The following is a 14,896-nucleotide window of genomic DNA, read 5'->3' as shown; positions in this document are numbered from 1 at the left end:
AAACACACATACACACACAATAAGTGACCCCAGGTTAACTTTACCACCTTGTAGCTTTATAATAAAAACTGATGAGAGAGAGGTCCACTGGGACCTTTAAAGTGGCGTTATATGACCTCTGTTACCTTCTCACGCACACGTGTACAAAACTAAATAAAATTCCATATTTTCATGCTCAGATTTTCAGGATGAATAACCACTAAGTGGAGTTTGATTGGCTGCACATCTGGGAGCCCTTACAGCTAAAGATTTAAGGAGCATGTACTGTAAGTGAAATAAGCACATGCGCCCCACTCATCCCTTATTTTTGTGTCATTTCTGCATTTCGCACGACAAATCTTTAATGGTCTGTCAAGGTGTCAGCTTTTGTCTGACATGCGGTTAAACTCCAAACCCCAACAGATTTTTTGCAGGCAATGCTGAATATGAATTTCATATGTCTTCCCTTGTCTTGTACATTCTTCTGCAGTGATGGCTGTACATCTCATACCAAGGTGCTGAGAAGCCTACTGGTAATGTGTTTCAAAATATTTCCCAGTATAATAAAATGCAGGCTCGAATTCACTAGGTTGCTGATATGAAAAGTTACTCTTTCAGGGAGCCCCAGCTGTTTGGCCCTTTGCCTTTGTCTCTCAGGTTTGGTGATAAATATGTGAAACACGTTGGGGGTAGCAACTCGGTGGTGTGTTTATTTAGGCTTGATGCCCTCTGAGCCTCAAGTACCAACACCACACTGAGGAAGATCACACATGTAAATCTGCCAATAATTACTTTTATCATGTTTTTGTTACATTTCAGTGAACTTGATGTGCTGTAACTAAAATAATGTATGTTCCACAGGCTCTTTGTTATAAAAACCTCTAAAAATATTTAAATTAACGGTTTTGTGAGACGAAACATTTTGCATGAGTCAGCTTATTTTACAAGCAACGCAATGCTTTCTTTTCTCCTGCATTTTATTCCCACATTTACAGTTAAATGTAATGTGCATATAAAATGTAACTTTTACTACACCTCAGACTCCATGGAACCAGTAACACTGCCTGCATGGTCTTATTGGTGGGTGCTGGCAGTGATCCAAAGAACCCAATAAATTAGGAACTATTAGAAAAACAACTGCTTTTTATTAGAGGACATATTATATGTTTGTATTTTGTGCAACCCACACAGATCAATGATAATGTAAAACATAAAATATTGAGGATAAAAGGCAAATGACGAACAAGCAATTGTATGTGTATTTAAGTTTTAATGGTTTACTCAGAGTACAAAAAGGTAACACTCAAATATATGAAGATCTGTGCTCTGTCTGATCAAATGTTACATGATAAAGCTGCCCAATCTTCACATTACTCAGGGGAAATAATTGTTGCTACCTGGAGATTCCTGCAGTGATATCAGTTTACATAGTGATTATATCTGATTAATTTCAACTCCATATTCACACACCAGTGCTAAATGAGTGGCTTAATCAATGGTGTTATCTCACTCAAGAGTGCTGACTCTGCTTTTATCCCTCTTAAACCGGACTTCAAAGCTAATCATAGACAAATTGTTGACTGCCACTCCAAGCCCTTTATCTGCCCCCGATGTTACAATCAGCAGGCCCCTCTCATCACATAAACTACTGTGCTCCGCCTCCCCAAATGCCCTCAGAGGGAAGTTGAAAGTTCATCCCTTTTACTGCTAATGTTTTCCTAATGGTGGCTTGTTGAGTTAATAGTAAAATAACAGGCAGGATCATTGTCCTTGCCTTTCCTATGCACTTGTGAATAAAACTAAACACATGTTCACACATCAAAGTCTTTAGATGTAGCCTCTGACCCTCTGGTACAGTAAGATTACAGCAGCTGTGTGCTGGCTCTGGAGAGGCTTGCTCTGCACCGAATATAAAGATAAAAAGAGCCACTTAACCAGACTGTGTGTATGTGGGCAACTGATGGGAGTGTCCAAAAGGCTTGTTATATCTATAGGACAGCATACGTTGAATTGGCAACCATTCAGTTTTTAAAGATTCGCTTTTTTACTGGCCAAATGCATACAAGCACTGCAATAAAAAGTAGGCTGCAAGACTCAATTGTGAGAGTACAGTTCCTTCATTTACATGTTTAGTTTTAATACATAAATGCAAAGGAGTACAAAAATAAAACATTTGTATAATATGAATTGTACATGTGACAAAAAGATTTAAATGAATATATGAAAACTTCTCCCAATGTTTAGCAGTAAAAGGCAGCTTCACATTCAATGATCAGAAAGGAATAGAAAAGAATGGAAACAGCATGAATAACATAAAAAAAGACAAAAGTCAGAATTTAATGAGCAAACTTAGTGATTCAAAGTAAATGATGTTGTTAAAACATGAATACATCAGATATAAAGTGCATTGCTATTCACATGACTTAACGACAGTCATCTTTAATTGTAAGTAATACTACTTTCTCTGCTGTGGTTTTCATTGTAACATTGTATTTTAACTACTGATGCGGTAACAGTGAGAGTTTTTAATCAGGATCCGGCTTTTTGACACCAATATGGTAAGACCCCATACTGTGGTCGGTGACTATCACCATTTGTTCTTACCGTCTCTTGTTAAGTGACACAGCATGATGATTCCAGTAAATGTATACTTATTGGTCATCCAATTTAAACGGTTTGGGATCCAGATGTTCTGCTTCTTTCTAAGAAGGAAAAAACCCAGGCATGTTGGATAACACAGGGTCGCGTAAACACAGCCACATAACAGCTCAAGCTCTTCTGGCATCCTAATTTCCATCACAAAAAACATTTTAATGGCCATTTTTACTAGGATCTTTTATGCATCTTATATTCAGTCTGGGGGTAGCTGGCACCCATTGAAATTCCACGGTGCCAATTAACTTGGGAAATGAAATACGACTTGGCAACCTCTGTGACTCTGCTTGTGTTCAGATGAGAAACTTACATTGTTCTTTATTTGTTCAGTTTCAAACCAGAGAAAAGTCGGATAGCAGATACCACGTTGAGGATGATAATGGTTTTCTGCTACTTTAGTGGATGAAAGGACTCTGCTACTTGTAAGTGGGATATTAACTTCTCCATCTGACCTACAACTATCTCACATTATGACACCAGGATTCATCCTTTTTCTCAAATGACAGAAAGGCCAGAGGGACGAAACAATCTCCAAAAATAGATTTTTACTGTTGATGTCCATTAAAAAAAAAAGTATATACATTATAGTTAGAAAAACACACACTCACAGGTATATTTTCACTTTGAATTAATAACTTCTATAATCTCTATAAACGGTGAGGGTGGTAATGGTGAAGGCGGGTGTGTTCACGGTGAAGGGTTGCAGATTTTTTCAATTCAAAAGGCCGCAGCATGGCAGCCGATATAAGTGCTGTTCAACATACCAGATAATCTCGTATTACATGTTATATATTGTGATGGTTCTGACCCTCAGTGACGCCTCATGAGGAACAATCCTGGAGTTTTTAGCGGCCCTGTCTGGATTTCTTCATTCTGAAAGGAAAAGGTTAATTGATATTAGTTTTATAAGAAAAAGATATGCAAATGGAACTGAAAGTGGTTGCCGACTTAGAATGCTGTCAATACCTGCAAGAAACAATTACGAAATATAACTCCTGAGTGACAAACAACATTTGTATCATGTTCATTTGTACAAACACTTGGGTGTGAAAAACACCTTATTGAAAAAATAATGAGTATATTTTCAGTAATGACGGGAAAAGAGTTGATGCCAACATTTAGAAAATAGTCTGTCCCGGAATACTCGATCAATAACAGCTGCTTCAAGTTTATAGGACCAAAATGTTTTGACTGCAATCAAGAGCTTTTTTTAGCTTATTGACTTTATCCTGCTTTCGGTTGTAGCTGGTAAATCAGTCGCTCTGAGCACATAATTCAGTTGGCCATTTCTGACTCCAAGGTCTTTTGGTCATTTGCTTGTTTCTTCTTTCCAAAAAGAGCTATTTGGACCTGGAAACTGCATAAAACATGTTTTGATGAATTGTATACGAAATTATGCAATTTTGCAGAACTCTAAATAACAGCAGTTGCTGCTCAGTGATATACACACCCCACTGCTCAAACCGTATATTAACAATACAAACATTTGAGCATGGGTGGGCAGTTTAATTATTGACTTTGGAATACAACTCTGTAATTGCAGAGACACATTTCCACCACCAAAAAGGCTCATCATGGTCTTATTTACTTGAATAAAGGGTAGCATAATGCAGGGCTTACAATCGTGTTTCTTTAAGCACATTGTAAATAGGTTCCTCCCTCCTATGTATGTGTAATTGGAAACACATTAGGTCTGATCCATTGTGAATGACCACCGTCTACTCTCTACATTGTCTGTTTTGTTATGCAGGGGACACTTCACACAAGTCAAAGTCTCCACAACCATCATTGGGACAGACAGTCTGACCGCGGCACAGAGTGTTAGTCGAAGGTTTGGAGCATTAACTTCCTCTCTGATTAGGAGTGCATTAAGTTTTCTCCTTTTGTAAAAACAGGACGTGTTGCATCCCCAAACTCTTTATCTGATACAGTTCAGACTTATTTTCATCTGCCCGCCACAGGGATGCTCGATTTTCAGAAATATATGAATGCACAGAGTTCAGGATGGCAATTTTATCCCTTCTATAAACATTAAGGTGCCAACTATTCCAGAAAAGTGTCTTCTTTCTATGAACAGGATGAAGACTGTTTATATTGGCGATGACTTTTGGCCCTCTCAATCTTAGACACACTTTATCATGAATTTAGTTGCAAGTTGTTGCATTAATTTAAAGAAAGGCAAGTTACACCCATATCAAGTTGAAACACTGTTTGTAAAGTTTGTGGTCCATATTTCATTAAACCAGTGTCTTGCATAAACAGTGATAATCAAGGGTGAACACATAACTGCACTTTAATAACCTCAGATTAAATTAAAATGTGTGTGGTGTATGGGTATCCCACGTCAAGCAAATAGTTTGTCTGTGTGAGTAGAATCAGCCTCCTGTTGGGTCATGTACCAGCATGTCTAAAGTTTCGGATACAATATCAATTGGGCAATTAAGAGGTGTAACTCTCACAACAGGCTTGATGTCCAAATGCGCATTTGTGCTTTTGCATTCTTTACTTTAAATGTCTTTACAGTGGAAGTGATTTTACGGTTCTCCCGACAAGTTTTTCTGTTAAAGGTTAGAAACTGACAACAGCTGACAGAACCCTGTATTTCAGCAGACACACAATCCAAAACCAATATGTGTTACTGAGACGTACCTCTTGATGGCATTCTTCAGGTACTGCTTCAGCCACGGGATCTCTGGGTTCACACATACTTCTTTGTTTGACTTCAGCTTAGCACTGATCAGAAAATAAGGGAAAGAGTTCAGTATTCTGTCATTAGGCCTCGGTTGAAGATGAAAGGGTGCAAATTCAGTGACTTCAGGTTTCTTGACACATTGCTATTAAACAGACTGAATTAGTTAGTTTGACACACACAGAGACCTTTTTCACAGCAGTGAACAATCACACTTTGAACCGAATAGCTGCAGCTAAAGATCATATCCCTTATGTTTAATTATTCCCCTTGATTGAACTACCTAATTAATGCGCCGTTAAAATGTATGTACATGAAGATAGGAGCAATCAATCCTTCAACGTGTGTCTGCAAGCTTTCTAAATCCAGCATAACCCTATGGTTATTTACAGAATCGGTCAAGACTGGATCATATGTCTCTATGTGGGAGATCATGCCTCCTTTGGCGCATACGTCCTGTTTTTAAGTAATGAAAAATATTTTCCCCCTCTTCCTATATGTGTATTTCTAAGACCTTCCAATTATATTTCCTGCACACTTAACTGTTCCTCATGTTTTCTAGTCTATTGCAACAAATGTTGCGCGAATGTTTCTCCACACTTTGAATTGACTACACATGAAAAGTTACAATGAATAGGATCAGACCAAAACATTGTAAACGTAGCACAAGAAAGAACCGCTGTGTGACAAGCCAACAAACCAAACCAAACCCACAGTTATTGGTTTCCTGTTGAAAACAAAACCTCGTCCAATTTCCACCACCCTTTCACGTTCATTAATCCTCAGATGGAGCACTTCCTGTGGATGCGTCATTGAGCTTGTGGTAAATACTTTCTCTGCATATATGTGAAAGCGAGTGGCAGAGGGGCGTGTGTGTACACATGCATGCACAACTCTTTTCTCTGGCCTGTCACATCTCTGAGATTGATGGTGAGAAATGTCCAGCAAGGAGGAAACCTGTCTGACTTTTTTTAAGACTAGGGTGCAAAACATGCCAGCGTTAAAACAATACTCACATCACTTGGAAGGGGCAGTTGGGCGAGTGGATGAACCTGAGCTCTCGGATGTAGCCTCGTGGGAGGCTGTTGACCGTGGAACGACAGTGGCATCTCTCCACCAGGCTGATAGGCTTTGCTGAGAAAAAGAAGAGGACCAGTTTTACCATTACTGCGACGCGTCATTTTAAACCAATACACAACTTTTGATAACTGTTATGATATTGTGTGAAAACTGGGACACTACTTCATACATTTGGTTAGAATATGATTCTCACAAACATGAAATGAGCTCTAAATAATTTCTGACATAGTATTTTAAATAAAACATCCTCAGATGAAAGAGCCACAATAAGTCTTCACAAATGAACGGCAACTCTACTGTGCATTCATCCTTTATGTGTACACCCATTTATCGCCAACAGGGTCAGAAAGATATAGCAAGCATTGATCAGAATTACATTTTAACTGCATTTTCTTAATTGCTCGATATAGCCCACGCAGAGGTAGAAAACATTTGTTAACAGGACTTCCACAAACACTGAGCTCTTTCAGTCACACATGCTGTATGTGAAGTGTTGTGTGGTCCCTAAACTTCATGATGGATGTGCGTAAGCCTACTTTCCATTACAAACTGTTTCAAGCTTTTCAAAAGATGTTCAGTTTGATAAAAATGTGGAAAAACAAATAGGACTATGTTGTTTTTCCTGAAAGCCATATGACACCACTTCCACGTTTATTTAACTAACAGTGATGGCAAACAAATGAAGTTACTCAGAATCAGTTGGTGGAAGAGTGTCAAGGACATAAAGTTACTATTTTTAAAGAGAAATTAAGATCACACAAATGGTAAAAAGTTAGATTAAAATCTATGCTAATTATTATTTTACACAGAATCTCACGTTATTTCCATGATAAAGGAGGAAACACCTTTAACTTAGGTGACTGATGTCGCCATGTAGACTAGCTGCGGCTTTGTCTTTTAGCTGCCTCATTTGCGCGTAATTAAATGAAAACAAAGAGCAGAACAAATACACACAGTGATCGGTGATCCGACTGGGAATTTCTTACGTGGAGAGCCACATGGGCAGCAGCCTGTTGGTGCTTTACGCACGGCGGAAAATGTTTTCCCCCTCTTCCTAACAAGCTCATGCATATTAAACTACGGGATTTGAAATTTAAATATGTTTTGATAAAGTTAAACGGTTGTCAATAATCCAGACAATATTAGCACTTTATCCATATGTAATTTAATTTTGGCATTTGAATTACATTGCTGATAATTTGTCACTAACATTTAAACATTTCGATGACACGATTTGCATAAATAAATAAAATATAATGCAAACTCTATCAGGGTTACTTATAGTATTATATCTATAAATGTATAGTGAAATGTGTGAAATGGAGATTTTGGACATTCTTCTCAACTGATGAATTTTAAAAACATTTCTCTTATAGCAAAGGGTGACTATCAACCCCTCATGATTTGCGGATAAAAAAAATAACTCAAGAGCTGCAAAAAACAAAAAAACAAATCTAAATAAACCTGATTCAACAACACAGCAAGCCAGAAAATATGTTCATACCTTGTGATGGAGGCGCATATATCACCACCATGAGCGCAGCCAGGAGTGCCAACAGCTTGATATCCATTCTGCGATAATGCCACTGAGATTTGATCCTGCTCAGAGTAAAGTCCAGAGGAGCTGTGACAGACGGGACCGTGCCGGAGTCTTAAATTACGCACCATGTGTCAAGCCAGCATGAAGAAACAGCGGAAACTTCCGGTAATGGGCAGACAAATAAAATAAACGAGGGCAATAGTTTTGTTCAGCGCCGTATGGTTTTGTCATCATAACAAAGAGTATCACGTTAATTAATGCAACAAATTACGAACAAGCGAAAGAAAATAAGATTTAGTTTTGAAAAATTGTTTCGTAAATGTCAGTGTTTTGGGGCTCTGGTGTCACCTGTTTGACCTGTATGCTTTTATTTTGTTAAGTTGTTTCCTGTTTCTTTGGTGCGAACTCGGGTAAAATTGACAACTAAATTACGCACATCACTCAATAGAGGCATCTAACCACCACGACCCCCCACTCCACACACACACACACACACACACACACACACACACACACACACACACACACACACACACACACACACACACACACACACACACACACACACACACACACACACGCACACACACACACGCACACACACACTTGTTTTTTCTTGGTGATAAATACAAAATATGTTCACAAGGCAAACACATATTAAGCGCAACATGCTCCATTGCTGCTGCTGAGGCTAAAAAGAAACCGGAGACATTTTATATGCATATGTTTGTTTTCAGTCATGGTTTGTCTTCTCAGGGGGTTCACAGCCCCAAATTAATTAACCACTAAAAATGTAGGCGGAGAGGACTCAGTCGAGTGTTCTGTTGCATTGATGGTTCCAATAAATAGAGAAGAGATATAAACATCACACACTCACACACACACACACACACACACACACACACACACACACACACACACACACACACACACACACACACACACACACACACACACACACACACACCTCCTAGTTTGTGTTTGGAAAGGAATAAAACACTTCTCAGCTTAAGTGAATCCCTAAACAATTGATTTTGAACAGCATGCTAAAATGTCAAATCTGTGTATGCACAACATCCTCACTGTTGTATTTGATATTATTAGCGTGGTTAACAGGATGCAGATGTGAAGAAACTTTCCAGAAGTTGGGCTTTCATTTTCACTCCAGTCCATATGTTTGCATGTGTATTATGTAGATGTGTACTTTTGTCTGTGTGTATCAGAAGTCCTGGGGAACATGAATGAGCCTTAACTATTTTTTCTCCGATCACACACTGGGTAATGTTGCTTTAATTTAATTCATGAAATACTATTACAGGCAGGTTCAATTTAAATACACACAACTAAATGCAGTGCCACAATATAAATATATTCGGAAATTTTGCACAGAAAACAAAAGCTCATATGTATACAAGCTCATGATTTGTTGTGCCCCATTTTTTTTTTTGTAAATCACAGAGGGTGAATAATGTGCATAAGTGGTTTGTTTTGTATTTTTCTATTCTTTTTCCATTTATTTGTGACACATTCTCTCATCACAATGCTGCGGGAAAGCAAACCACCTGCCGACAGCACACTCTATCATGAAAATGCATGAAACATGGTGATTCAAGAAGAATAACTAAAACGTGTGTTTTAATGCGTCCAGCCTGTATCATAAGTTAAGTACAAAAACTCGTTTTAGGGATAATATCTGTTTTAGGGACTGAATGTACATTAAAGAGGATTATAAAGGTTTTCACAAGCTCTTGCCTGTACTTCTATCAAAGTTTTCACATTATTTTGTGTTCGTTCGAGCAGTTTTCCACGCGGTGTATGGACTTTCTGTGTTTCGGATCTCAAACAATTGTATAAGATGATACCATGGAGACCGGACAGGAGATGCAAGGAGCAGAATCAGCTGACAGCTGAATAATGGACACATATTGACTTACTCACAGGCCACAATGGGTTTGTGTGTGTGTGTGTGTGTGTGTGTGTGTGTGTGTGTGTGTGTGTGTGTGTGTGTGTGTGTGTGTGTGTGTGTGTGTGTGTGCGTGCGTGCGTGCGTGCGTGCGTGCGTGTGTGCGTGCGTGTGTGCCTGTGTGTGTATGTGTGTGTGTGTGTGTACATGTGTGAGTGTGTGTGTGTGTGTGTACATGTGTGAGTGTGTGTACGAGTGAGTGTGTGTTAGTGCCTGAGTATGTGAAACTAAGAACGAAAACTAAGAACGAAAACTAAGAATGAAAACTAAGAACGAACCAAATTAAAAGAGCGCATATTGAAAGTCAAACTATTTGAGTAAGGTTTTCTCAGCTTGGAGTGAAAGGTGACTTCAGAGGGTCTCAGATCAAAGTGCCCAGATTACAACAGCCTATGAACCTGTGGGCTCTCACACAGGATGCCTGACATGTCCTTACAACACACACTTTACACTCGCTTCTGTATGCCTTCCTAAACCTTTGTGAGCTGCACAAACAACAAACGTGTGCAGTGTGGTTTGCGCAATCACAAATACAAATGGAAGTAATTTGAACACATACACACAAACAAACACATCCACACACACATGAAAGTTGTAAATGGGGTCCAATTTCTGACATGTCCTCGGAGAGAAGTCAGAGAACATCCAAGTATTTCAACATATCTGTCGCAATCAGAAATATTTACTTTCTATTGTTTCAATTGCGTTATTGCGAGTTTGGAGTATATTCCCACGTTGAACATCTGGTTCTTTCTCATCTGGAATTGTTCGCATAAAAAGTTAATATTCTTCTAAATAGAAAGTGAAAGAAACCATTGAGGAACATTCACATTTTTAGGGAGTTTTGGGGTGAAAAGGTGAACGTTTTATATGTGGGTTTGCATGATGTGATTCTGATCATGTAAGGTGCAGATCCACTGAACATAAAGCTACCTGCTATGATTTACTCACACCTGTTCAGCGTTCAGTATATTTGTCTCAGCTGACAAGACTTGTGGTGTGGTGTTCTGTGGCCCATCCGTCTCGGAGGTCTTCTCTTCAGGGGTCTATCTCCTGCTCTCTGCATGAGCCATTCCTGGCTGTAATCTCAAAGAACATGGTGTAAATCAAACATTAGGTATTTCTCTAAAGGTCAGAACGAATAGCAGGTGTCCTCAAGGGTTTTTAGAACTTTGAAAACCTTAAGAGCATTTAAGAAATGTTTGATCAATTATTCTTTTGTTCTGTTTCTGTCCTTCTGTCTATCAATTTCCCTGTTTTCAATCTTGTAAATAGTGAGTAAAGCAAAGTTCATTCTAACAAAAGGGTTATTTAAAATAAATATATATAATTTATTGATCATTTATATTAGTAGATCTTACACTTGAATTCACACAAATAACGCATTGTAATATTATACTTTGAGACAGACCCTGACAACATCTGAGTATTAAACACACACGCTTCAAACTGTCTCATTATAAAAACACTTTAACCAAGCTGTTTTTCACAAGCTCACATCATGCTGTTCAACAACAGTAAATGAATCTGCCTGCTGGCGGTGATGAGTTAAAATAAAATAAATCTGTCACATGCCAATCGCTTGTTTAACATTCCACGGCTACTATTCATCTTTAAATAGAGACCACGTGACCCAGGAGGCAGGAGTATGGATGGCTGAACGTATTATGTTGGAGTGGTCTGTTTCCATAGATCACACTTTGGTTTGAGAACGTACAGGCAACTGGCCCCAGTGGGGGCTCTGCCTCTGCTCCATTGAGGGTCTGGGAGGCTGAGGGCCTGCTGGCTGGGCCTTTGTCTGGTTTCCTCTACATCCTCCAGAGAGTCACGAGCCCTGCACCTTCACACCGCCATATGGACCACCTCAATGGGCTGTCAACAAAGTCTTTAACCATAGATGTTGAATCAAAGGAGAAACAATGTGTTGGACAATGGCTTTATAATCACTTGTAGGTTTTGAAAAAAAACATTTTCTAGCTCATTTAATTTCTTCAACCCAAACTTCCAGGTCAAATAACTTGGCACAATTTCCCATTTTTATCTGGTCGCAGTACCAATATGTGTTGCTTTTGTTCCCCTTATAGACAGACTATATCTCAGCATTTCCCTTGCTGCTAATTAACATGATCTATTTCCTTATCTTAAATGAGACATACTAGGTTTCAAGGACTATCTTCTCTTTTGTCCTTCAAAAGGGTTTACGAACCACACAATATCCTTCTGTCGTCACCTAGATATTTTACTCAAGATTTATATATTTTCTTTCATAAAAGAGACAAGAATCAAGATCCAGTTTCACAACAACACATAATATGTGTATATGTAATATACATATATACATAATATATAACTCGAGTCATATTAAAAACAAACATCAGAATTTTTACATTCTGAGAGGCTACTTCTTGGAGATACAGTGAATAAACGTTTCCTCTGGTCAAAACACTTTATATTAAACCTCAGTTCAAAGTAAATCCCCATGTTCTGTTTTCTTATGTTTTCAGCTGTGAGTTTATGCCACGATGAGCCACATGAACTACAGCTGGTGAGGAGCTAGCTGGTGATTGGTGGTGGATCCATAGAGTTTGACACCTGCTGCTGTCCGGCCACGGGTACAGAAACTCCTCAGCTGCTTCTGTGATGTTGGCCAGGAGGAGCCATGAATCAGCCCGGAGACGCATTAAGGTTCACGGTAACACTGCAAAATCGGCTTTTTGAAGACTGATGATATACTGTTTTCTTGCAGTTACGGGTTTTATAAATCGAAGGAGATGTATTGCCGTATATCATTTTGATTATTTTTGGAAAAATCTCTGGAGTGGGTTTTTCAACAGGTCAAAGAGATTTGTGATTCACCTTCACAACATTTAGAAAAGAGTTAAGCTGTTGATCCAAAGACCCGGGCCAATTTAGCAGAAAAAGTCTTGGTTGGTTTTAGTCTGATCTGTAAAGGAGTTTGGTTTGGTTCTGTTCCTATATTGTAGTCTCTCAAATCTGCATAAGCTGGAACAGTGAGCCATGGATCTGTGTATATACATGGTGTTCCACGTGTGTGTTTCCATTTTGCAACTGTACATAAACATGCACTAAATAGGACAGATTCACATATGCAAACACACTTTTTCTCACAAGCAAAATCCATCGCAGTTTATTTTGTCACTGGAACTGAAAACCACAACACAAACACTATGCCTCATGCTTTAGTCCCAACCACATGTTTAATCCTTGACAAAGGCAGTGACACATGATCCCTTTCTCCATTTATTCCCCTTTTCTTCTTCCTTATTTCCTTTAGCCTCTTTGGCCCTGACATTAGTCAAAGCATCGTCACACAGTTGATGTGTTTGGCTGTCCTTTAAACCTGATCCATTTGTGTGATAAAATGCTTTAAAGGGCACATGGAGCCTGTTAATATTTCATTATTCATTCATTCTTGCGTGTCAAAAAGCAAAAGTGTTATCCTCTACATTGATCCTGTCATGCCATTAAGCTGGTATGTTTGTGCTGTGAGAGATACAGGTGAGGAAGTGAAACAGCTGAACGCCAATTAGACATATCAACATACTTAATTTAAGGTGTGACACAGTGAATAATAACCCTTGCTGCTTAATGCAAATACAATTTATTTTAAAATTGACTTGTTTTGGGCTCAGTTCAATGTTTCTTGTTATTTCACTGAAAGATGTGTGGTTTTACAACTGAGAATATAATTTCATCATCTTAATTTTAGTTCTGCATTTAATACTGACACCATAATGACTCAGTTATCCAATTATCGCTTTCCCCATCTTTCTTTCTCCATATTGCCCAGAAATCGGCTTTATTTCTGGCAGTAGGGACTAGCAGTAAATGTTCAGTAATGTAACTATGAAATAAAGTGTTCTTATTTTACTGGGACAGTATGAGGCCATCTCCAGCTATCCTTATCCACAGGCTCCCAAAGAGATGTGTTTACATTTTGGAATTCATACCAGAGACTCATCAAGGACTAATGAGGAGGTGGAGAAAAATGATATTTGCACAAAAAAGAAAAACACGATTATCCTGCCTGTTGAAAATCCAACCAAACCTGCAGATTGTCCAGCCTGAAAATAATTAAAGCAAAACCCTTAACATTGAGCAATCATTACAGTGTCCAGTCTCTGGCGCACTGCACATATCGTGTTTCCTATACTGATCAGTTACCTTGGAATCATGGTGTAATTGTAAAGAAAGCACTTTCCCCAACTTTAGCCTCATCTTTCCCCTTTCCCTTTGCCACCCCTCTTTTGTGTCAACCCCCCAGGTCTTTCTATTCTCAGTCCTCTGCTGAGCCGTAACCGCACAGCTGCTGTCTCTTTACTGCTTTCCATGCCCAGGTCACTGTATAAAACACCTAAAGAGAATTTAAAGAGAGAGTTAAAGCTACAACTGTCAATCAGAAAGATAGAGCGGGCTTGACGTGACTGTCACTTGTATGTGCCTTCTTTGTAGCTCAGCAGGTTAGTAGGCCACCATCAGCGCTGGGCACAGGTCTGTAGCTGCAATCAAAGCCCTATTAATCAGAGTGAGGAAACAGCACCAGCAGAGGAGTGAAGACAGAGTATCTTGTCCTCTTTCACATGAACAAATACGAGATATTGTTACATGCTATTCATCCTGCAAGGCGCCTTTGAAGTGATTCCCCTGCTGGGACCTAGAGGGTGATTTTTCACGAAGGCGTAAATGAACATGAAGGGGATTATATGTACAGATACATTTGCATGTGCACTGACACACAATCCTACGTGCCTATTCATACTATCACTCACATGCATGCTAAGAAACAACAACAAATGTGGATGTGAGTGCAAATATAAAATGTATTCCATGTGGCAAAACCCATTTATTTCTAGTATGGGAACTGTATTGCGGAGTTGTGGAGTTGTTAATGTGTGTGTGCGACGTGTGTTGACATGGCGGTCGGTTGGCCTGGAGTTATTTTCCTCTGTTCCTATGTTGTTAATGGGCC

The 14,896-nt window shown here is 39.0% G+C and overlaps 1 protein-coding gene across 1 annotated transcript; it reads right to left on the bottom strand.

Moving 5' to 3' along the window:
• Positions 1-1,229: 1,229 nt before the first annotated feature.
• On the bottom strand, positions 1,230-7,989 carry cxcl12a (chemokine (C-X-C motif) ligand 12a (stromal cell-derived factor 1)). The gene is made up of 4 exons (XM_079686956.1): positions 7,908-7,989; positions 6,340-6,457; positions 5,284-5,367; positions 1,230-3,507 (listed from the first exon to the last, which is right to left on the bottom strand). Exons 1-4 carry the CDS (start codon positions 7,972-7,974, stop codon positions 3,480-3,482), a joined length of 297 nt encoding a protein of 98 aa, XP_079543082.1. The 5' UTR covers positions 7,975-7,989; the 3' UTR covers positions 1,230-3,479.
• Between the last annotated feature and the right edge of the window lie 6,907 nt (positions 7,990-14,896).

Source organism: Notothenia rossii (genome assembly GCF_949606895.1).
Source record: "Notothenia rossii genome assembly, chromosome: 6".
Lineage (NCBI taxonomy): Eukaryota > Metazoa > Chordata > Actinopteri > Perciformes > Nototheniidae > Notothenia > Notothenia rossii.
This window is presented reverse-complemented; position numbering and strand designations above follow the sequence as displayed.